This window comes from Alosa pseudoharengus, unplaced genomic scaffold (assembly GCF_046254945.1).
Source record: "Alosa pseudoharengus isolate Yale_2024_CS ecotype anadromous, Long Island Sound unplaced genomic scaffold, YU_APseudo_1.1 YU_APseudo_1.1_scf_1, whole genome shotgun sequence".
Classification (NCBI taxonomy): domain Eukaryota; kingdom Metazoa; phylum Chordata; class Actinopteri; order Clupeiformes; family Clupeidae; genus Alosa; species Alosa pseudoharengus.
In genome coordinates, this window is record NW_027468564.1 from 54,014,963 (window position 1) to 54,040,402 (window position 25,440).

Here is a 25,440-nt window from a genome sequence, read left to right on the forward strand (position 1 = left end):
AAGCCCACACTGGTCGCTGCCTAGAGCCGGCCCTGTATGCAAGTAACCCTATTCATCAGCCCAGGGTTAGCAGTCAAGCTAGCCACTGACAATGTGTGTGTGGCGGAAACGTTAGCTTTTTGGCATTAGCGCCACTTCTCCTCACCCTTATCGTGGTGGTGCCAGCCGCCCGTGTAGTAGTCGTGCAGGACCTGCGGGCAGCTCCAGGACTCCAGCAGGTAGTCCACCTGGTGCTGCTTGCGCCAGGTGAGCGACTGGCACAGGATCTCGCGCGCCTTCTCCATGTTGAAATCGCGCGCCCGCAGGAAACGCAGGATGTGCTCGTCCTTGGGGATCTGGGGGACGGAGGGTGAAGAGTGTGGGGATGAGACAGTGTGGGGTTTGCGATCACAATTTTTAAGGAAGAAAGAAAGAAAGAAAGAAAGAAAGAAAGAAAGAAAGAAAGAAAAAAAGAGAGGAAGAGAGAAAGAAAGAAAGAAAGAAAGAAAGAAAGAGAGAAAGAAAGAAAGAGAGAAAGAGAGAAAGAAAGAAAGAGAGAAAGAAAGAAAGAGAGAAAGAGAGAAAGAAAGAAAGAAAGAGAGAAAGGAACAAAGAAAAGGGCAGTGACCGTGTGTATGTGCATATCCTGATAGATCAATAGCCGGGGGGACATGTGACTGAGCAAATTGAACCAGCCATCTGTGTGTGTGTGTGTGTGTGTGTGTGTGTGTGTGTGTGTGTGTGTGTGTGTGTGTGTGTGTGTGCGCGCATCAATGTGTCTGTATGGAAAGCAGGTGTGAGAGAAAATAAATATTTAGCAGCGCTGGGACTGAGAGGGAGACTCAGGGACCGATCCGGTCTGGCCTGTATAAATATTTATTAGCCAAGGGAGTGGATCATTTAGCCTATGTCTGCCTGTGTGTGTGTGTATGTGTAAATATCCCAGGATGTAATTTGAGTGTGTGTGTGTTATTGACCTTTGTGGGTATGCCTCACCTTGCCCTTGTGCGTTTCCTGAAGCCAGCCACGCAGCCGGATCAGGCAGCTCTCCTGCAGGGGCGTGAGGTCTCCCAGGTAGCGCTTGATGTAGTCAGCATCCAATTTGTCTGGTACACACACACACACACACACACACACACACACACACACACACACACACACACACACACACACACACACACACACACACACACACACACACACACACACACACACACACACACACACACACACAGTAATTAATGACTTTGTTCATAATAAAAGCTCAAAGTTAGACAATCTGAATCCAGCTATCTAAGTGCTGCATACCCTAGTAGCTAGTAACAAACTGACCCTGACAGTTCAATCAATTACAAACTCATAATACTAGTAATATTAACAATCATGATGATGAGCCAATGCTCTCTCACTGAACAACTCAACCGGTCACTTAACACTCACTTCACTGACCCACCAATCACCTCTCCCCTCTCTGACTAAGTCCCTGTCTCTGACCAATCAAACGGCTCGCTCACCATCAGGAGTGCCGGCCACTGGCTCGTTGGGGCTGCTGGGGGGGCTGGTGCCCTCCTTGCAGACGAGGGCGAGAGCGTCCGGCGGGGCGCTGGCGCTGTCCGAGGGGGCCGTGATGGAGATGGCGGGCGTGACGGGCAGCTCGGTGGGGCGCACCAGCGGCACCAGGGGCTTGGCTGGGGAGGCGGGGCCAGGAGTCCAGCGGGGCACGTGACTGATGCCCTCGTCCTCCAGCTGCTTCAGGTAGTACTCGATGATCTCCTTACCCTGCAGGGGGAGGGAAAGGACTATAAGTCAGCTTTGTGTGTGTGTGTGTGTGTGTGTGTGTGTGTGTGTGTGTGTGTGTGTGTGAGAGAGAGAGAGAGATAGAAGAGTGGCTGGATGTGCATATGTGCGTGAGTGATTGTATGAGTGTGTGTGTGTGTGTGTGTGTGTGTGGGGGGGGGGGGGGGTCACTTTGATCCTTTGTTCACTCTGTTCCTTTCATAAAGGAGCTGTGGTTGTGTACAGCATTGTCTGACATGGAGAGTGAGGGGTGGATTCAGTGTGTGCATACAGCTGGAATGCTTAGTCACAGAAGCACACAAATGTGGTCTTTTAAAGGCTATGCGTTACGCACAAGTGTGTGTGTGTGCGTGTGTGTGTACAATTGTCGCAATCTTAAAAAGAAAAATTAAAGAGACATTTGGAATATTTTTGGGACATTTAAAAAATCATAATCACAATATCTGTCAGAAAAATCGCAATTAAGATATTTTCCCCAAATCGTGCAGCCCTAGTACACGTGTGACACAATCATAACAATAACTTGTAAAGGAGCGTACAGCACACATGACTGGGGAGAGGCTCCGGTGAAGCAGGCTCAGGCCCACGCCTGTGAACCACCGCCAGCACAACACAGCTCCAGCACACTCACCGCAGTCGAGCACTCATGCGCATGCGTGTGTGTGTGTGTATATATGTGTGTGTGTGGTCAGAGAAAATGAAAGTAGCAGGTAAAAGCTGCTGAACCACCATTTCACACTCTTAAAAAAACAAAAAAAAGTGTTCCTTCAACTAAAAAGAAGTGTTGCTTTAACTTTTCTAACCCTCAGAACAGCTGAGCAGACATGCTGAGGGTTTATTTCTTTTGAGGAAGTGAGATTTACAGAGAAAAGGGCTGTGAGGTACCCATGAGGTCATCCACAACAGGGCGTTCACCAGCAAGGAAATACCATAAAGAGCCTGTAGCTCTGTGTTTACGGTGTGACCACCGGGGTCAGTGCAAGTCTTGACTCATGAGTGACCCTGACCTTCTTGATGCTGCTGGCGTACTGCTTCATGGCGATCTTCTCCACGGTGCTCTCGAAGCCGAAGAAGGACTTGATGTCCAGGCTGGCCGTCTGCTCGAAACACGTCCAGTCCTCGTTATCCGGGTGCACCTGTCAGCCAGGGATGAGAGAGAGAGAGAGAGAGAGAGAGAGAGAGAGAGAGAGAGAGAGAGAGAAAGAGAGAGAGAGAGATGTAGCGTTACCATGGAAACTCATTACAGCCAAGTTACATAACAGTCCAAGATGGGAATTATTTGTGTTTGCCAAACACACCATTTACTGGAAGAGAAGAGTAGGTGGGAGTCTCAATAGAGCTCACCTACCGGGTGTAGATCTAGTGTTTACCAAAGCATTTTTCAAACCAGAATATTGACAATACTAAGCAGGGTAAAGCAGCTACACCTATACCATTTACTTTGCTCCACTCTATCTCAAACCAATATGATCATTAGGACATTAGGTCAATTTGATCCTCCTAAGACATTAGGACAGGTCAAAGGTCAAGATCCCGGATGGCTGCTAGTGTAGCTGATGTAAAGGCATAGTGCCATCTGTGTGGAACTCTGGCTTGAACAGAATGAGTGTGTGTACTGTAGAACAGTGTTAGTGATGTGAGGGGGTGAGGAGAGGCCGCTTGGTTGTGGCCTGTGGCAGGTGTGCAGATATCAGGCTAGTGTGGGGGGCAGGGATCTGCACATGATGGCCTGGATAAGTTCATAGCAGCTGATCTAGGACCAGCTCAACACGCCTCAAAGAAAAAGAAACAGGGGAACTTAAAGGGGAGATGGTGCAATGGTGAGATGGGAGATGGTGTAATATTAAATAAAATGTTAATAATAATTGTAAAAGAAAAAAAAAAAAGTCTTCTCAGAGGCAATGACCTCATTAACACTACCCTGGTTCTGAATGTGCTGTGGCCCCATTCCGGGACTTGACAAACAACTCCCATCTTTCCCCCGTGTGGAGAACCTGGCCTGGTGATCTCACCCATCAGACACTGACCAGGGATCAGCATCCCAGGGCCTGTCCGCCCAGTCACCACCACAGAGGGAGCAGCACAGACCTGATCTGAAGTCAGATAATTGCTCCCCCCACCCCCCCACCCCTGCACCTGGAGCTGCAGGAGATCTGCCCTGGCCAGCGTTGGCGCTGTGTGCTCTGACTGCGCTGGCTTGGACTGCCCCTGCCCCTGCTGGTTGCTGGAGCAGCATGCCGGAGCGCCAGGAGGAGCCTTCAATTATTCATCCAGCTGAGGAGGGCCGGGCCGCGCTCCAGCGTTCGGGGAACGGGGCCAAGGCTGCGGGCGGAGAGCAGAGAGACACGGCTCTCACGGCTCTCCTCTCCATGCCGCTTAGGAGGGGGGTGTGTGGGTGATCTCTGGTCTTTAGAGGGGGGTGTGTGGGTGATCTCTGGTCTTCAGAGGGGGGTCAGGTTAAGGGATCTGAGAGGGCTACGGAGACACGTGGGGGATGTCAGCGGCACTCGCTGCAGTGGTGATTTATGGGCAGACAAGAGAGTGAGGAGGGGCTGAGGCCCTGAACCCAGGGAGGCAGGGAGAGTCAGCTGATGCTATATGCAGCACTGGAGAAGGCATCATTCCAGAAGCCTGTGTGTGTGTGTGTTTTTTTTTTTTTAAACATCAAGACGTGCTAATTATATATATGCACATGTGGCAGAAGAGGCAATGGTTTCATTTGTGCCTCGTACATACCATATTTTCTTGTGTGTATATTTGTGTACTCCATGTGTACGTCTACGTGTGTGTGTTTGTGCTCATGTGCTCGTGAGTGTTTTTGCATGTGCGCACTCACGGAGTAGATGCAGAGCTCGTGGATGATGACTCTGTTGGAGAAGGTCTCATTGTGCGACTCGATGTGCAGGGTCCTCTCTTGGCGGTTCAGGGAGTTCTTCTGGTTGAAGTACACATAGTCCACCCCAGCAATCTGTGGCCAACCACAACACACACACACACACACACACCTCATCACAGCTGTGCAGCGCACCGCTGGGAACTTCCCACTTACGAGACGTCTCAACAGTAAACTTCCATGACTCAACACGCAAATAAACACGTCTAGACATATTCTTGACATTGTATTGCACAGATATTTTAGCAGGGACTTAAGAGTACTGTATGTCACACCGCTGGTGCATCTGAAACCACAGCAGCGCTCTTGAGAAGCTCTCGTCACAGGAAGGATGACACACATGAGCCTTGTGGGTTTTTAAGATGGATGGAGATAATTTGAAGCAACATGATGCTGAACCTGCAGATGATTTTAACTCTGCGCAAGCCTAGTTCAAACCACAGTAAACTAAACTAAGCCCACCATTCCCCTCGTCTCCTAGCTGGGTGTGAAGGGCAGGCTAGTGCATTGGGGGTGGATGGTGACGTGGCACGTGTTTGACGTACTCTTTTGAGGAGCCGCGGGGCGTCCACGTCCAGCTTGCAGCGGCGCTCGACGTTGTGCATGCAGCCGTCTTCGCTCTGGTCCTCGTCCAGCACGTCGCTGCCCACGAACATGGGGATGAGTGGACAGGTGGGGAACCGCCGCTCATACGCCTGGGGGAGAAGAGAAGAGAAGAGAAGAGAAGAGAAGAGAAGAGAAGAGAAGAGAAGAGAAGAGAAGAGAAGAGAAGAGAAGAGAAGAGAAGAGAAGAGAAGAGAAGAGAAGAGAAGAGAAGAGAAGAGAAGAGAAGAGAAGAGAAGAGAAGAGAAGAGAAGAGAAGAGAAGAGAAGAGAAGAAGAGAAGAGAAGAGAAGAGAAGAGAAGAGAAGAGAAGGAGAAACAAAAATGTAGGTTAGATAACCAGAAGAGAACTTCTCAGAATTACAAAAAAAGCATGACTTAAGCAGAACAGGCCTGCAGTAAGCAAAAGAGCTGCTGTTGCAAGTGACTCTTGATTTCAAAATGACAAGAATCCACTCAGCCCTTCAGATTCCTTCCGCTTTTTCAGTGTATGAGGATATAAAAAGGGGAAGACATCACAGAGCTCGCACGTCGAGGCAGAAAATAGTCCAACACAGTGCGTGCCTTTGGAGACAGACCAGACTGAAACCTTGCAGGACACAATGGAGGGGGAGGGGGGCGGGGGGGTGGAGGGTCTGCAGAGGGGACTCAGCTGCAGAGAGTGGAGGCACATGGTAGTTACAAAACCTCACGCCTGCTGTGCTGGCGAGGGCGTACGTGCATTCATACAGTGGAGTGTGTGCAGAGCATTACACAGTGTCCATTCCCCTATATGGTTCATACCATATGAGCTATAGACCTCAGTGTGCAGATTTTGTTTGTATATGTGTGTCACACACACACACACATTCAGGTGCGGACCTCCAACAACAGTGGCGGCAGCAGAGGCGCAGCGGATCTGCACTCATCACTCACTGTCCTCAATCCGATCTTACGAAACGCGCCGGTCCCAGAGCAGCACGGCGGCCTCAGAGCAGTGAGGACGGACTCCACACAGGCTGGATACCAGCACAGACGGGGGAGCGGCTGACCTGAGCGCAGCCGTTGGGCTAATAGAGGGCGGAGGGCCCTAGTTTGGAGCGGGGCGGAGTGGTGTTACAATTCCCAAATCCCCATGTAATCTTTGGCGCTGGCCTACAGCAGGCTTACTTACGGCATTATATTTCAATCTTCTCCAGCCTGCCAAAAATGACCTTCCCTAGCTTCCTAGTATGTGCCCCGCACAGCATTACTGCACACACACACACACACCAACGAACGAACAGTCCAACATCGGTCCAGGCAATGCAAGGTCACCGAGCATAGAGCGACCACTTGGTCTGAGGAAGACAGGGAATTGCTTTTATATAAAAGCACTCAGCTCATGCGTGTGTGGCTAGCCTGTACTAAGGAGAAAGGGGGGGGGGGGGGGGGGGGACCTGAAGCCACGCACACTCATGCAAACAGGAGACATTACTAGCGACATCTGGTTGAACAAGCCCTGAGTGCAGGAAGCATGGGTCAGAGAGGGCCAAACAGGACTGAACTCATCTGAACCAACCCAGTTAGGCACACAAGAGCACACACACACACACACACACAGGGCTGCCAAGACGAGCCTGGATTTTACTATCGGAAGAATATCACACTGTGAATATTGTGAACTGTGTGAGATGCGTTTAACAGTGTGTGTGTGAGTGTGTGTGTGTGTGTGTGTGTGTGTGTGGCGAATGTTGAAATCGCACCAGAACAAACAAGGCCGAGGACAGTCCAGAAGAAAAACAATGATGACAACAACAACCATCCAAAACAATGTCATCGAATGTGGGCCAGAAACACGCGTTCCAACCAGGACAGGCATGGATCAATGCCCTGACGTTCTCTGTGACCCAGATCTCACAGTGTCTCTGTGTGTGTGTGTGTGTGTGTGTTTTCGTGCCAGGCATACATTGCCCATCCACTTGCTGAGTCCACCGTGTTGGGCTCTTTTCAGCGCTAGGTGCACGGCTCTGGAAAATCAAAAAGGCCACCTCCCAAAACGTCAGCAATAATGGACTTTCACAAAACCACGCCTGCCTGCCACGAGCCTGGTAAACAAAGTTCCCCGGCCGGGCCAATACATGACAACAAACAGAAGAGCTAAAAAGGGTTGGAGGTTGAAAGCAAAACCAACACACATGATTACTTAACCAGCAGCACGTATGGAGTACAACTTGCGTCACTTCAAACCGATTCTGAATATGTTGTATAATTTGAATTGCTGAATTTAAGCAATAGTATTGAGAAGCGAATTTGAACATAATATGCTGAAATTGAATTGAATGAAATTGAATTCTCAATACAATTGCTCAAATTTGGCAATTCAAATGCAAGTACAACATATTCAAATTATGTTTGAGGTGACAAGTTTTACTCCATAAGCACGACTGTGTGAAATACTCACTAAGGCTTCTGTGTGAATAACTTTAGCTTATCTTCTAGAAAAAGGACCTTTTTTATAGGAAATCTACCTGAACGCATCAAGTTAAATCAATACAAGTTCTGTGAGTCATCACAGAGTTGTGTAACTGGTAACAGAGATTCAAAACACATTCCCGAGAGTTGTTAGAAAACCTCTCTGTAGGAATAACTCTAAATCTGTGTCTAAATTACATTTCTTGACTATGCAGTATCAGGGGAACATTGTCCACCAAACGGAAAAGAATGACCAAAGGCATCCGATTTCTCAGAGACACCAAGCAGATCAGTAAGAGACAATCAAAAACAGACCCTTCACACCAAACAAAGCAACGATCTTGGCAGAGGTTCTGCCTCAGGGCGTGCGTGAGCATTGGTTAATAACAATTTCAATAAAAGCCTGGAGGCAATGTAATCAGTGGAGCCACGGGATGCGTCAGCATAGGCTACACCTCCACAAGCACGCCACATGGACACGTCCGGCTGCCAAAGCGTGGCACCATGCCCACCGACTGCACTGCAGACCATGCCCATCCCAAATGAGCACGAGACCCAGACACCGCAAACAAAGTAGGTCAGTCAATATTGAATTAGTGGATCATGACACTGACCCAGGCTTGATAGCTCTTCAGTTATCAGTTTAATTGAAATCAAGGAGATCCTTGTCGTTCCGCCTCAAATGGGGCACATCCCGGGGAAGGGAAACATCTGGGATGCAACAGTGGTCACGGCAACGTGATGCACACTCACGTGAGTGATGCCTGCTGAGGGGTGCTGACCGTATGTGGGACAGGAGCCAGTTGGTTCCTTTACACTTTTACAATCAACCCTCAAGTGGAACAAACAGAACAAACGTCTTTTTCTCCCTCCCTTTCTTGCCCTCTCTTTCTCTCCCTTCCTTTCTCTCCGGTCTGCTGTTGACCCAGAGCCATGACGAGCCTCGCCGAAAAACAGACCTCTCTCTCGAAAAGAGAATTCAGATGTTTTTGTTGAAGGCCCGATAGATTGCCATGGAGACTGGGTGTACTCCGGGAGAGCACACATCGGGTCCAGATTTGAGCGGTGGCTTGAATTCAAGCGTGATTCGTTTGGCTTTTAAAGAGTGGTCCTGGTCCTGCCAAGGGTGAACGCTGAATGTGAACGAGGTCCTCTTCCAAGGGAGGATGAAATGCTGATTAGATTTGAAGAGTTTTGATCTAAACCTTCCCTAAAAGAAAAGCAAAACTTGAAAACATCACCAACACTATAGAGCACTGACAAACTAACTGGTATTGCTTGGTGATGTAATGGGGTAAGTTCAGCTGTAAAAGCTTCTCTCATATTTAAGTCGGGCGGTCCCTCCCAGACTGCAGAACTACAGGACACAAACCTGAGAAGTAATCTGAGGATGATGGCAAAAGTATTTGCCTGTAAAAACACAAATAGAGCCAAACTGTTGCGCTCTGCCGCTTTAAAAAGAGACACTGTCTTTTTTACACCCCTCAGTTGGAGAGCTAATGAGGGTAATGGGGAGTGATCTGATGCAGAGCATAATCCACTAAGTCTATGAGGGAGAGGCTCCTTGGACAGGAAGGGGGGGGGGGGGGGCACTGCAGTCGCCATCAATTACAACAGCGGGGGTGCCACAGCCAAGGTCAGGCAGCTACGATTGGCGTCCGAGTGCTGCGCTGACACCGTGAGTCGCTCTCTTTATGCCCATCTTACCCCTGGCACACGTGCAGCGTCAGACTCACAGAGATATGCTAGAGTGAACACGGTGACACAAAGAGCAGTAACTCACAAACATACGACAAAGCAGACACAACGCAACTGATACACGTTCACACACACACACACACACACACACAGACACAGACACAGACACAGACACAGACACAGACACAGACACAGACACAGACACAGACACAGACACAGACACAGACACACACACACACACACACACACACACACACACACACAGACACACACACACACATCCCATGTGCCGGGCAGCGGTTCATGCCGCAGTCACGTTGCCTGGGGGATGGTATGTGGCAGCCACGCACAAATCACCCACTGGCCCAGCTAATTAAAATCAGCTTATCAGCAATGGCCAGGGCACGTCCAGACCGATGGGATCAGCCATGTGGCCGACGGACACTACAGCCGTCGCTCCCATCACCTCCGTGCATCTCGATCAACATCTGAACTAAGATCAGTCAGTCACCCAGTCGGTCGGTCGGTCAGTTATTTTACATGTACAGCAACACCAGCCTGGTATGGATGGACACAGCAGCCACTGCTAAACAGCTAAACAGCAGTCATAAAATGAGTTGATGTTATGGTGCAATCAGTGGTCACTAATCCACAAATGGGATTTGATTGACAGGCTGCTGGGAGATGCGGGATTGATGTTACATGAAGCAGCAGCCCGAGAGTGACCGGACTTGACTGAACTTTCTCAGCTGGACTGATCTGGGTTCGGGTCAAATCCTTTGCATAACAGCATAATCATGGCACAGTGCGATTCTGATCGGGGTTGAGAAGGTGATTGTTTAATGGTTACCAAATCAAGGAGATTAAGCACATTCATCCAAAATGTGTTTCGAAACAGTCTTGGATCATTGATTGGAAATCCAAGGTCACCCAACACAGGATGTCGAATTTTATGATCTTATAAAACCTCAAAATCTCATACGGCTCAACAGGTTTCCAGGCTGTACATACTGCACTAATGACATAATGAAATCTTCCTTTTCACATTCATGCCTCGACTCACCATGAGCAGATGACAGAATCATGTAACAGCTCGAGCAGACTGACAGCTGGGCCTGGGCCAATTAAAAGTGCTTCAATTAGGGGAGCACCAGAGCGGTAGATAAAACAGAGTGGCGACACTCCCATAGACTTCCATAGGAAACAATGGCGGCGCTTTTTCCCGGCTACTTCCACGTTATGCTGAGCTCAAAAGTTGTTAACTTTGACATTCACGGCTTTAGCCCCATTCACTTCCATTGCTTTCTGCCTGATATTGTCAGTGGTAAGTAGACGAAGCTACGACGTTTTTTTAATTGGCATATGCATTTCCTACACCAACTGCACTAGTACATACTGGTATTGTTCTTTGAGGTTTATGTGCTGCTTGTTTAACTGATATTTATAGCTTAAATGTTGACCGAAATTTCAAAGCTAAAAGTTAGCCTGCAAACCTTGATGTGGAGAGGCTAGCTTAAAGATAATGGTCCTATGTCAATAATGAATTTCAGACAAAACACATTTGGTTAGCCTATTGTAGTAGGGCAACTTTAGATGATAGGTTGGTTGTCAACAGATTTTTATAATGCTACAACTATATATATTTCAAACTTAATTGCGTTAGCTTACGTTAGCTAGTCAGCTCATTCACATACATAGTGTAAACGATATACGCTATGAGGGGGAACACGAACTTTATCTTGATAAAATACATTTCATTCAGCATGGTAACTCATGGTATTCAGATGTGCTGGTTATCAATGGGTTTGTGATGAACGCTTTTCAGGTGAAAAATGGAGCAAATGAATGTGATTATTGTCTTTAATCCTGATATAGATTAGCTTGCTAGATGGCGAGTTTTATGGCGTTATAAACTGAACCGTGGGCTGAACATGACATGAAAGTGTCCACCAGTGTTTCCTCTATGTTGATTTGGTAGTGGCGGCCCCCCACGGTTTAATTTTCTTCCCCCACGGTATCAGAAATGGGGCAGACGTACAATAGTCACAGTTGCCTTTCAAAATGCATTGTGCAGACCTGTTGTAGATTCTCCAAATATACAGCTAAATCACAACTGAAAATAATGCCTCATTGTGTGTGAATAGAGGTGAATACATATAACTGTTTGTGTTGCAGCCAAGTGTCAGTTGTCAGTTCTGTGGGACGGGCTGGGGGGGGGGTTCGGACAGGCCTGCCCCCACTGCTTAAAAAAATCCTAGAGGAAACACTGGTCCACGACTCGTGAACGAGGGGATTTCAGTTATGAATTTCAGGAGAAGCAGTAGGAGCAAAACCTAGACTATTATAAGTTATTGTTGTCGTTACTGGTGCGTGGCTCTTCCCTTGCCAGCCCAGTCCTGTGCCACCATCACTGTAAAAAAACGGGATTTCAGGTTTCAGTTCATTTAGTTTTCAGTAATTTTACATTTCGTGTTGGTGTTCTTGGTGTAATAATTTTGATTGCTTTGTCTGCCAAGTAATTTGTCAAATACATAGCGAAGTTTGCATGGAAGAGACTGACGTGACAAGAGGGCATTGCCTTTCATTAGGTCAGTGATCTTTGTAAGTAGGACAAATGTCTTTTTGGATAACTGAAAAGTGTAGTCAGGTTAATAGGGCATAGGTCACTCTGAAAGTAATCCCCAACAAAATTCTTCTTCTTCATGTTGTTATTGTTATAGTTTTTGTGTGGACTTGTGGCACCCCCAGCCTTGCAAATGGTTGGCTGTGTATGGGTAGCCTATGTAAAACTCTTGCTGGAGATGGCCTCTTGCTAAGGTTTCTGCTAATTACTTAATGTGTTGTCCCAAGTATACACTGACTGTTACCTGCTCTGTTTTCTCCCTCCATTCTCCACTGTGCCTGTTCTGCTTATCCAGGACCAAGGATGCAGAGGACAAGAAGGGAGATATGAGTGGAATGGTCAGATAAGATAATTTCTTATGTTTGAGGTCCACACAATGGGGCCCTTACACAAAGGGAGTTGTGTTGATCCAGCATCTTCCACACCTCCCAAATGTGTTGCATCCTCCTTACCATGCCCCTCTTATAGGTGTACAGAGTATATGGAGAGCTATCCATTCCTTCCACATTGTGTCTTTTGTGTAGTTCACACACAATTGTTGTTCAAACTTTGGAAACGGAAATCTTTTTATTTTTTGGAAACCTCCTTTTTATGTTGCAGTGTCACCATACCTTCCTCCCAGTCTTTTTTGCATTTGTTCCTGTTCTTGTTTTAAACACACATTAAAAACTTAATAAAAAATCTATTGAAAACCTAACATGTATCAGTCATCTTTTTCATGCTGTAGTCTCACCAGCCGGCTGAAATATAAGTTATAAGTATTTTATTGAAACAGTTGATTGCTTATTGAGTTACAAGTGTGTTATTGAAACAGTGGGTGTCTTATCTTGCAGTATTGATCAAACCTTTCACATTTAAGTTGTTGTTGATTCTTATTTAGCCTATGTGTTTTTGACATGTTTATGGCTAATCTTAAAATGTTAGCAAGGCTGTGTGGTGGCCAGCTTTATGCTATTTCTTTAAAAGTGTCGGCGACTTCAAAGAGTGTCGCAACTCTTTTTCTATGGCTCTGGGGAGCACTAACTCCTTATCTGTGTGATGTAGCGAACACACAGCGGAAACACTCTCCTGCAATAGCTTGCCTTAAGGTATTTGGATAAATGGTAAATTATTTGCAAGAATTTTGCATCAAGATAGTGCATAGTAGAAACTACTGGAGTACTGTTCTGACATAGACAGAGAAAGAGAATATCCGTTTCCTATGCAACACACAGATGTAAGAACTATTTCATTATAAATGTTTGACTTCATTAATTCACACTCCCCATCATTAATAGTATAACGTGAGCTCAAATGTGACTGAATTCTTAATGACATAACTGCATGCAAGTTATGAGGAAAAAGTGTGGTCACCAAATTATCCATCACTGACAGGCAGAGGAAGTGAGTGCTCCAAAGCTTTCCTTGACAAAATGATGGGCGGCTGTCTCCACCCCTCCGGGCCTTACAGAAGGGGAGCTGTGCTGTGGCACTGCGATAACGAACACTTCAGCCTCTCTCTCAGCGTGGCTCTACACATTGTGTAACAGACCCCCGGTGCCGGTGGGAAGGTCAGGCACTATTTATAAAAGCGCTTGACGTCTGGGAACAGAACATTTTGGTAATGGGCGCTTTAAGATATAGATACACAGACAGGGCTGGTGGGGCCTGTGATGGGGATTGGAGAAAGGGGGGGGGGGGGGGTCAGTTGCCATGCAAAATGGGAAAACAAAGGAAAACAACGCATGCCTGCTAGACGGAACACTCTGTTCGTTTGGACTGGTTCAGGAGGGCAAAACACTTAAGGCTCTGCAGTTTTGTAAATAACCGGAGACAAAGGGTGGACGAAAAAAAAAAACCCATAGGAAGGACTCGCACGCACGCGTTTCTCACAGTTGCATAAGAGGCAAACTATTAGGCAGGTGTGGCTCTTTTCCATGATCGCAAATTAGACCCAAAGCGGTGTTCTTCCTTTCCCCTCGCTCTCTCGCATCCAACCTCCACTCGTTTTAACAACAAGCATTTGATTCATGGCCCAGCTCACATAGGCAAACCTTCCCCAACAAACAAAAGGGACAAAGGCAGCATTATTGCATTTGAATTGCATTTTTCTGGAAAGCACGCCACGGCTTCTCTCTTGTTGACGCTGTGGGTTTTGGATGGGTTGCCTGTGCGGGGGAGCAGCGATGCACTCTAAACACTGCTAATGAGCCACCAACTGATCTCAATTAGCGTGCGCTATCCCACATGTTTACCCAGGGCTCTGGAGAGGTCAAAAGGCAAAGATAAAGCACTCGGGGTATTACAAAACAAAAGCATGTGTGTGTGTGTGTGTGTGTGTGTGTGTTGCCAGAGCTTTTTTTGTTAAGGAGGAGTAAACTTGTATTGCTTAAGTTACTAGTTAAGTTGTACGTCAAGCTTGTATCTGTTCAATGTCAGTTGTTATGTAAAGATGTATATGAGTCTGTGTTGGTGTGAACGTCAAAGAGACTAACTTGTCCAGTACTGAAATGTTTAGTGATCAAATAGACCATTTTATAGGCCGTGCTATACTGGCGGCTGGCTAGACATTCACCAGCCAGGATAAAATGCACACCAATTACTGGGGGTCAACAGATCTGATAGCAGCACTCCAGATAGAGTCCTGGGGAGGAGTGTTTGTGGATGGGGTGAGTATCTACTCTGGATGTCCAATGTTCCGAACGTCAGCTCTGAGCATAAGGGGGATTCGTGTGTGTGTGTGTGTGTGTGTGTGTGTGTGGTGAGCTCAAGGGGAACAAGTGGCCAATTCTTGTGGCTTTCTGACAGTAATAGGATCCTCTGCTAATGAAGCCCTTGTGCACAGCTGTATGGTTGTCCATTACCCTTGGCCCCGAGCCAGAGGGAGATCACTTGTACATATACACTACGGCAAACACTGCAGACCTCACAGGCACCTGGTTACACAACACGATTACATCCAGACTACAGGCCGCCGCCCGGAACAAGGACAGCAGGGGTACAAAAAAGGCAGGCAGCAATGAAGCATTTCGTCTACAAACCTGCCTAACCAAAAATGTGTCTTTCACCCTCCAATGTGGAGGAATGGGAAATGAAAATGAAGCAGAGAAGTAGGTCACTGAGCGAGCGAGAGGAAAAGAGAGAGGAAGGGAAAAACACATCAACTTTAAAGCTGAAATGAGGTTTTTGGAATTCACTTGTCTTCAAGGGTGCAGAAAACACAAGCGTTTAAACAGCTCACTAACCCCAAGACAGCAAAGACTATTAGGCATCCCGAAGCAAAAGTCAGACTGAATAACAGTCACTCAGGTGTTTCTGGTCCTGGTAACTGCATTCTTCAGCCGAAAAAAGCCTCTATCTATGGAGGCATTCACAAGCCCATAAAAATGCAAACAATAAGGGACATGAATGACTTTCTCTCCTCCATTGCAGTTTTAAAAGCGAGGCGAAGGACAGGACAGCTGACTGTGGTCCTGCTGGTGTGAAAGTGTGCCCTTCAATTATAGCCTGAAAGACCAAGAGAGCCAAAGAGTTCAGGAGGAGACATTCTGCTGACGCTGCGGTGATGCTGGATCCTGGGGACTGGAGGGACGGACAATTAGGAGGTTTTCACAGCCTGGCACCCCATTCACCCCAGGCACACTGAGTGGGTCTGATCTGTAGAGTTACAGTGAAGCTACACCAGGTGCGTAACTGAAGCGTTCCGTTCGCAACGCGTAAAATCCATTTTAGATGAATGGTCTATTTTTTTTTTTACGTACGCGCCGCTATCACGCATGGTGTAGCTACTTCCATTGATTATAGTGGAAGCTAATTGTTGCAGCAGACGCAACGCGAACGGAACGCTTCAGTTACGTGCCTGGTGTAGCTCAGCCCTTAGGTGGCTGGTCTGTATACCTTCATATTCAGAAGACAACATTGGAGACTTGGGGGCTTGACAAGGAGAAAGGAGCAGTCGAAACACCAGTTAAGTGGCAGAGGAAGCCCATCTGTCGGCAGTCACATGCTCTTTACCATCAAAAACAGGAAGTCCCGACACAAGCAGCCCAAGCGAGACAGTATGCAGTTTGCGGTCTGCAAGGCAGGGCGAGGGGGTTGGCATCCAGGGACAGCACGAGAGAACCATTGTCTAGCAGCCATGTATATTTAGCCAGTCTAAGTCTGCCTATATCACAGAGTTCAGCTTAAAAACAGCTACATTTGAGTAGCACGTCTGAGTGCTATTTCTGCAAGGGCTGCCATTGCTGCAGTGGCTGACGCAGTAGCTGCTGTAGGCAAATCCCAGCCTGGTGCTGCTAAAATGATTACAAGCTGATCAGTGCTGGGCACTGCCGGAAACTGTGCACAGTGTTGATTAAGCACCATCCATTACTGGAAACTCGGGGAGATGAGCGAGGGGGCCTGACCTCTGACGGTCCACTGCTGGCCCATGAGGATGGATGAGGTGGTGATATAAGCTCGCCTCAGCATGGGGCACTTACGGGGAAATAGAGTGTGAACGATACGGCCAGGAATCATGCTGGCTGACTGCCCCCATAACACTGTGCGTGGTGCGTGTGTGTATATAGTTCCATGCCGCGGTGAGTCAGAGAGCATAAAGATGCAGGTTTGACAGACCACAGGACGGCTGGAAGACAGCCTTACAGTCATCCTGTACTGCATCAGCACTCCCACACAACGCATTGTGTGTCTGTGCGCATGCACGCGTGCTTGTGTGTGTATAAACGAGTGACATGAGGGATGGGGGAGGCTATGGGGGGGGGGTGTGGTGGTGGGGGGGGGGGGGGGGGGGTACTAGCGCAGACAGTCCTGCAGAACCTTATGTAAAATCGTGTGTCCAGGCACACGGCCGTCATCATCATCACCTAGAGACACGCAGCGGAAAATCTCCAGAGGCAGCGCCGCTGCTCATCTCTGGGCTCGCCGCTCGTCCCCTCGGACTCGTTCTGCCACCGCTGACATTTTCTATCAGATAAAATAAGTGAATTACCTCAGGGCGCCTCTTGTGTTGACGTACTTGCTCTGCAGCGGGGGATGAAATTTCTTTATCAAATTTTGAAGATATTGGCAAGCTGTCAGCTGTGCTTGGATGGGTCAAACGAGCAGCGGCAAAAACACTCTGCCAACAGCAGTGATGTAGGGGGGAGTAGAAACTACAGTCCTGCAGCGCTGGTACTGGACTCGATTCACTAAGAACTCGGAATCGAGTGGTGAGGTGCATTTTCCAGGTTACCAGTTTCTCTAGTCATCAGATCGCCACACGTGACATATGCAGCAAATGGCCATAAACCATGGCCATGGGGTGTAAATAAATAAATAAATAAATAAATAAATAAATAAAGAAAGAAAAACATCTGTTCTGGACAAAGCAGGGTCTGGAACATCAAAGAACGCAAATACTAGGTCAATCGTGAATCCGACCAGACCGTTTGACACCTGGCGAGACAAATCAGGTCAACTATGTGATAAATCAAATCCTTGCAATGTTGCAAGATTTTGAACAGAAATTCTGATTCATAGCATTTGGTATTTCTTTAAAGACGGGGTGCCTTACGCATATCCATTCATTTGAGTCCTCATTATCTAATTGTATATCTTGTACTTCACAGTGTGTCAAAGTGACAAAGCTGTCAAAACAATGCAGTCTGCTGGAACGCAAGACTGCATTCCAAATTACATCAGAATTCCGTTAATGCTTGGGGAAGGCAGTAGTCACAGTCCTGTTAGCAGCACAGGCCAGTTGTCACGGGGTGAAAATGGTGAGCTTTTGTGCAGCAAATGAACCCTTGTGTCTGCTGTGGCGGTCATTATGCAGAGGGCTGGACACATGCCTCCAAGCTCAAGCCACAGCGCAGGGGACCAAGGCGTCCCTCACAGCCTACACAGGCCACGTCTTCATGGGCAGTATCAGGAAACACAGTTTACAGAGACATACTAAAGCAGACATTCCAGCTATTTTCTCTGGAATGACCAGGTGAATGTGACTTTTCTGTTACTGGTCACTGAGGAAGTAGTCATGCCGGTTGTTGGCTGTCAGTGTCAGCCATTTCCAACACTAGCTCAGCAATGGCCCGCAACTTTGCCTGATGTATATTCTTATAGTGTCGAGTCGACAGCTCAACCAGGGCAGAGCTGGGTTAGGGGGTCAAGGATCAGCTCAGCCGCGATTACGCGGAGACGGAGCCAGCGCTGCTGATGAGAGAGGGCTATTAGGAGAGAGGGGAAGCATACCGATGTCAATCTCTTCTCCAAATATGGCCTCGTACAGGAGGAGAAAGGGGCCCCCTGTACATACACTTTTCTGATAGACAGTCCAGCAAATGTGTGAGAGTTCTATCAGAGGAAGGTATCAATTTCAAGGCTGGGTGACGACATTCAGATACTTATCGGCTGGGAAAGTTCAAAGTTGGCTCATTTTCATTACACGTGGTTGTGCAAGTGGCATTACAGAAGTAGTTGCATTTACACTGTGTGCAGGCAAGGGGTATGAGGACACGAGGATTTGACTAAAACCAGCATATCCCCCATTTCCTGATGATGCCCTGATGTGCACGAGAGTGTCCCGGCACATCCTGTCCCCTCGCCGCATTAACACGGCAGCCAATGGAGCTTTGTCCCAGGAGATTACACAGGCTCTCATTTAAACAGACAAAGCAGGCTTATGCCCCTAATGCGGCGGAGCTGCAGCCGGAGGGGGGGGGGGAGGGTGGTGGTGGAGGAGTCGCCGCGGTGAGAGGGCAAGGGGATGGTTGCTTAGCGCAGAAACGGCAAGCATCCAAACCTGAAACAACAATGACCGGGGCGGGTCAGTATCGTTCCTCCCCAGTCCCAGGGGGAACTACTGTTCCACAAGCCCCACTGCCGGCAGTGCGCTATAATATCAACAGCGCTATCGGCTCAATTTCCTGTTATTGCTAGAGAGCTTCCGCCAGTCACGCTCTCCAGGTCAGAGGAGTTTGCCTGGCCGGCCTATGCCCTGCGTCTCGGCCATCTCAGGCACCGTCGCTCTAGCCTTCACACCGCTCCCCACACCCACCCGCTCACCAGTGACATTCCTCAGGGAAGACTCCTGGAAGTTCCACTGGAGTTGTCACGGGGAAGGAATGTCACTTGGTGCTGATGCGTTCTACAGCAACTGGGCGGACACCCCGTTCCAGATCTGAGCTGCGTGCACTCCAGCAGCTATTTTGCTGAGAAAAGAGGAAGTGCTGGTTTCTTATCGCAGGGTTAGAAACACAGCTGATCAGCTGCCCCGTACACAGACATGCTGGTGTCAGCTGTCTGTACTGTGGGCTTGAGCCCACAAGTGCCTGCAGTCTGTCAACCTGCAGCTGTGCATCAGCACCATATCATTTGAAAGATTCCAGAGGATCCTTTGGGGGTTGTGCCCCTGAAAAGCTATTTTTTTCCAGCTTTTGTTTCTATGGTAGGAAACAAAACACACTTCAGAGACTTTGCAGAGTTTGCCTGCAAACTGTAATAAACAAGAAGTTCAACAACTCCGTCTCACTTGACACAGACAGGAAATAAACAACCTCTTGGAATCTAAAACTTCACTGATGCAAAGAACAGTCTTGAAGGCAGGCGACAACAAAGGCCTGGTGAGGCTCAAGAAACTGGCTTCCTGGCGTGTCAGCTAAACTAAAAGTAAATTTAGTTGTAGCCCGCTGTGTGTTGACAAAGGTTGCCAGAACAGCAACTCAAGCTTCCAAACACGTTCAGCCAGTACCATGAGAGCGGCGCAGTGAGGGAGGAATAGTTTCCCCAGACACATTCCAGATCCCGACGAGCACGGACAAGCTGTGGGCGTATGAGTCAGAGCCAGACCAACACCTCCACGCTCTCTTCTTCACCACACTGACAGTGTAGAAGACTGAGGTCATCTACAGTTTTATGAAAAGTAGTTATGTAATATTCAAAACATTCCAACATAAATTAAAAAAGGAAAAAGATTAAAAAAGAAAAAATCTTCTGCACAACTAGGGTAAAAACAAACATCTTATCTAAAATCCCAAGGGATCTTTTAATTTATCATCAAACAGAAAAGAATGATAATTCCAAATAACAAGGCTGGACATCAAGGTAGGGGTAAACTGGAGGTTGAATAGCTATATTCAGGGGCAGGATGTTTGCTGCAAATTTGATGAAATGTTCCCTCAGAACAAAGCGACCCCCCCCCCCCCCCCCCGTCCCCTGAAAATAAATAAAACAAGGCTAGAAACTGTGTAGGACTCGCCAATGCGTTTAAGAAATCACTGCAACCTCATTCTGTTCAGGGTTTGGATATTCTGCAGCGTCCTTTCCATCTCCCGTGTGCTAGTTTGCAGCAGCCCCTTTCTCACGCACCCCTGGGGCCAGGTCAGCAGCCCCTTCCTCATGCACCCCTGGGGCCAGGTCATGTCTTTGGTGGGTCCCTCAAGCAAACAACGCTATTCTGGTCTGCCTGCCTCAGGTGCGTGAAAAGAGTGAGCACACAAAATGCTAGCAGACTATTTTTACAACATGCCTAGGACTTGTAAGCTGGTGGGGAAAAAAAAAAAAATCAAAGCTTGATTTTCTTTTCCAGAAAAAAAAGAGAACACGCGCACACTTTCAGCTGATCTGCTGTACTGCAAGTCCTTTCTGCCTAGTCCATCATGATTTGACTCAAGAGCTCTCACACGGGGTGCGGCTTCATATCAAAAGACAACTTGTCCTCGGACTCCCACCCACAAATCTTAATCTTTCCACATGCCCTAAAAAAGCACATTGCCCACTTCTCAGCTCCATGACCATCAGAAGCACGCCACCAGCCAGGCATAAACACTGCCGCTTGATCAAGCTCAGGTGGAGTGCGGAGGTGTGCCTGGCGGAGCGGAAGGATAAACAGCTGCCTCCTGGTCTCTGTCTTGCGTGTACGTGTGTGTGTGCGGCCACGGTGCCTGCGCTGAATCACACAGTGTTTTTCCACTGACGCTGAGCTGCCGGCGAGCCGACCCCTAACACTAATAACTAATAACACCCTGACAACCACGGCTCGTTGGGTGGACAGAGGGGGCAAGAGGCTGCTGTTCCGCCTCCTGCTCCCTCAAGAGACAATATGTATGGAGAGAGAGAAAAAAAACTTTCACCCATGTGACTAAGTGGTAACAAGGGTCGAAGGTCTCTAAAAGCCTGTGCTGCTGTGTTCAATTTTTAAAGCAGTAAATGGAGTACCAGCAACTCAGCAGAAAAATGGCTGTACAACCTGAATGCTATACATACTCTACTCAGGAAAGGACACTGATTCAGCTTGCATGACTTCTACTGGTCTAACATAGAGGTTTCATATAGCACTTACAAATTTGTTCTATAGCAGTTAGTAGTTTGATACTTGTGGTCAATGGATACTGTGCAGGACACTCTTGCTGGCAAAAAGACACTGATACCTTAGAAAATTAAAAGCAGAATGTGTTTGTGACTATTAGGACTTTGTCCATTTATATTCTGACATATAGGCTATATCAAAGTGTTGCAGACAATACAAATGCCAATCAGTAGTTGAGAAAGGGGAAAGAGGCAGTTACTGAATAGACACTGAAAACACTTACCGCCATCACCAGCTCAAAGGGCTGTTTGTAGACCCTCACGGGTGACTGATATTTTTGCACCATGGTGCCACCTCCACTGGTGCCGTCAACCTGTGAGCAAAGACCAAGAAATAACACGTTTACCTCAAGTATTACATAATAACTGAATATTTCTATGATAGGCCATGATGTGAGTAATGGCCCAACCTCAGCTACTACCAGCTACTTTACGCCACAACAGCTGCCAACATAGAGGGATCTTTCAGGGAGTACGGGAGTGGGGGGTAGGAAATGTATACAGGGTCGTCTCACTGGATGCAAATAGTCTCCCATTCACCAATTCGGCTGCATGAGGTTGGCAGTGCGCCCAGCACCTTGAGTGGCCGTCCGCAGTGAAATACTGCAGGAGAACACTCTCAGCCGCTGTGGGTGAGCAAGCCCATCTCATTGATAAACACAGCGGTCTGAATTAATCAATGGCCACAGAGAGACTTCTTAGCTACTCAGGGTGGCACTGGTACACACAGCACAATGCTTAAAGCAAGATAGAGTTCAGTCTTGGTGCCAGCATTGCACACAAAAAAAAACAACAAAAAAAAAACGTCCTCTCCCTGATTTCTGGAGGAGGTACTGCTGATTTAAGTACTTTGGTATCTCAGCAATAAACTGTGCCTGCTGAAACAGAGGACAGCACTGCACTGCACCTTCATTCCATACAGGACCTGGCAGGGATTAGGAACGCGGAGTTATTTTTAAAAGCACGTTTCGCATTGTTTGTACTATACACACTACACAGAACGTACTGCATCATCACGATAGGGTGTCTGACGTTTGGGAGTCTGAGACTTAAAAGGAGGGGGGAATTTAATGCACAAATAGCATGTCTAAGTCATTTAGGTGGAGGGTTTGCTAATGTCTGATATAATAACAGAGCGACTATGGTCTCAAAAGCATGGCCAGACTAAATTAAGTCTATAAAGTTACTGTAGGCAATCAATACAAAGTCTACACGTGTTTACATGATATTTACCAGCATTGCTTGTATGGGTTTCTTATCACCTGTTTTAAAAAGACAGATAGTTCCATGATTCAGTACATAGATAGCAGCATGGCAGGCAGACCAGAAATAAGCCCTTTGCCACATGTTTAACTAGGCTGTAAGGAAGAGACACTCAGTACATTGAGGTTAGATAACAAGGATGCCCCTAATATGTAGTAGGTTAATGTCGTCAAAATAACAGTAGCCTAGCTTCACCCAGCAACTAAGATCAATGCTGCAGTTACTTAACTCTGTGATTGAAATCATTATCACATTAGGATAACTGCCTGGAATATTAATCATACGGAGCTAGAAAGGCATCTAGTTAAACCAGTGCAGAACAGCTCGTACCCCCGGATTCTTAAACTGTAACGCGAGTCAAAGATAGCCTACAAAATAGCAGCATGGAACTACCTGGTCGCATTCGACACTTTCTTGGCTACAAAGTAGCGAGTAACTCACCACATGGAATTATCAAATAATAGACAACCAACAAAGATTAAAGTTACACACAAATATGATTTATAGATCCACATACTGCCCATTGACTAACGTGCAAATGGACAAGAAACAACGTTAACAAATGAAGCACGGTTTTAGTCTAAACGATGCTTGATTTTGTTGCTAGCTTTCGTGGTTTCGTTGCTAGTGAACAAACAAGCCCGCTAACACATAGAAGTGCAGTCTGCGTTGTTCGCCACAATTTACTAGCATTAAAATACAAAAACAATAAAGCAACAACTCACCAACCTATGTGAAAAATGGAAGTACGCCCAGGATTCTGCACCGGAATAAGCAGGCAGTAACTAAACAACGATGTAGCGAATCACTTCCAAAGGCATCCCGAAGCTTCTTAGCTGTCGGAGAATAGCAAACCCGGTTTGTGTTAATACTATCGTTAACTTAGCTTTTGTAGCTAGCTGGCTTGCTGTGCTGTTTCAGTGACAGTCATATGATTCTGCTACTACTATGCAACCCACTATTTAATTCAGCATCTTAACATTTTCAGAGGCTAACTTAAAAGGCTTCAGTTCAGTAGCCTACCTCTGGCAGTGAAGGATGTGTTTTCGTCCGTCACTGCTGAGGGGGAGGCTGTATCACCGATTAAAACCATTCACTCAGCCTCCCGTTGACAAATTATCACACTCCGCCCCCTTGTACTCTTCCGCACTCTCTGTACAGCAGCATGGATGTCCAGAATACTTCACTGCCCTCCTGTGTTTGGTCACAGAACTTCGATTTTTTTTTTGCCCTGCCATTCATGCCGTTTCACACACTGTACATTCAGAGGTTTTAAATGCTCAAATGTGTTTACAGGAGATCAGTTAATAGGTCTACAATGCCATCAGTCAGTGAGAGTATTTTTGTTTTATTGTAGGCCTATGGGTCAAATATGAATATTCACACAATAACTCCACACTGTTAACTGTGGTAAATGAACAAATGGATATAATGTGGCATCTGCAGTACAGCAGGGAATTATGTAACAGCTCAACAGTACAGATGCTGACACAAAATGTCCCAACCAGTGTAATTATGTAGCCTAACAATCTCTGTTCAATTAATAGACAGAACAGACTACCATTTTTTCGATTAGGCAACACAAGTCAAACGATTCAACTATTGAATAATTGCTATAACTACTAGCCTTGTTCAATTCCAACATTCTTGCTCATATGTGAGAAGGTGGCCTACTTTAAAGAGTCAAGGGTTTTGATGCAATGTGTAACACTATTTTGAGGTTTAATGAAAGCATCCCAGCTACACCAGAGGCAATATAGGCTCCTGTGTTCTGTATACTTTTGCAAAGCACAATTTGTCACTTGATTTATCCAAAGTAAAACATGTTTTCTCCATAACTGATTGCCTTAAATAAATGGATTCTGTTATCCAAGAGCCCTATTTGGCACTGGGTCCAGGTCACATCAAAGTGGCTTACTCAGGAGGTCCAGGATGTCTCTGTTTAAGGCTGATACTTTCAAGGGGCGGATAAAGGCAGTCTTTTTAGGAATGCTTATTAACATGTAACTAAATAGCTTAAGGCCCATAAATGTTTGGTGAGTAGTAAGTCTACATCTTAAAGTTTATAAATGTGAAAAATTTAACTACTATTCTATGCGCTTTTTAAGGTTTTCTAAGGTCTTTCTAAACACTCAGGGCATCACATTTTATATACTTAAATTTCACAGCAGCAGTCCAGACACCAAACACTCCAACATCTCTCTGTGGGTATCGGTCTGTGGATTTTTAACCACAGGGAAGCATGTACACCCCTGTAGTTAGAAATATATAGTAGTATACATAGTAGTCAAGCAGTTTACAGCCACAGCTGATAGCATTAACCTGATTACATTCCGCAGTAAGGCCAATGGTCTACATCTTATGGTCTAACATTAAAGTTCCCCAAGGTCAGCTCATTTATAGCACAAGTCTGTGAGATTCTGGTCTTGTAATGCATGTTGCGGCTTTATTCGTATCACATTAGTTTTTTTTTTACTTCATTGCCATGTCAACATTTTTCTTAGTGTAGCTCACAAGCTTACAACAGATAATCATGTAATTTATTGTTTAGCAGGTAGATTGTTGAGAGAACTTGGCCAATCTCTATAGTTTCTAACTCGAGCCAAAAGCATGTTTTAAAGTCCAATTCTAGTATGGCAGTGGCTGGGAGAGGACAATGTGAGTGGCTGAATCCTTACTGATGCTAAACTGCAACCTGGCACATTATTACATCAATTGAAAGTCCAACCCAGGAAGCACACAAAGAAAAAACAAACTTGGTGAGAAGTGTTCTGTTCTAAAAACTTCTTAAAAATGTATAATTATTTCTGGTCAGTTGATTGGTGGCC

At 46.7% G+C, this 25,440-nt stretch overlaps 1 protein-coding gene across 5 annotated transcripts in view; it reads right to left on the reverse strand.

Moving 5' to 3' along the window:
• Positions 1–24,403, reverse strand: part of LOC143133217 (SEC14-like protein 1) — a 36,617-nt gene extending 12,214 nt beyond the window's left edge. Inside the window, exons 1-9 of one of the 5 annotated variants that reach the window (XM_076293002.1) lie at positions 23,636–24,402; positions 23,338–23,448; positions 21,574–21,663; positions 5,215–5,364; positions 4,613–4,744; positions 2,784–2,912; positions 1,494–1,758; positions 976–1,085; positions 146–335 (exon numbers count right to left, since the gene is read on the reverse strand). In XM_076293002.1, the coding sequence (XP_076149117.1) occupies positions 146–335; positions 976–1,085; positions 1,494–1,758; positions 2,784–2,912; positions 4,613–4,744; positions 5,215–5,364; positions 21,574–21,636 (1,039 nt within the window). In that variant the 5' untranslated portion in view covers positions 21,637–21,663; positions 23,338–23,448; positions 23,636–24,402. Of the gene's footprint in view, positions 1–145; positions 336–975; positions 1,086–1,493; positions 1,759–2,783; positions 2,913–4,612; positions 4,745–5,214; positions 5,365–21,573; positions 21,664–23,337 lie in introns of those variants that run through there. The other 4 variants (XM_076293011.1, XM_076292994.1, XM_076292986.1 and 1 more) reach the window with 4 other exon arrangements.
• Positions 24,404–25,440: the final 1,037 nt, after the last annotated feature.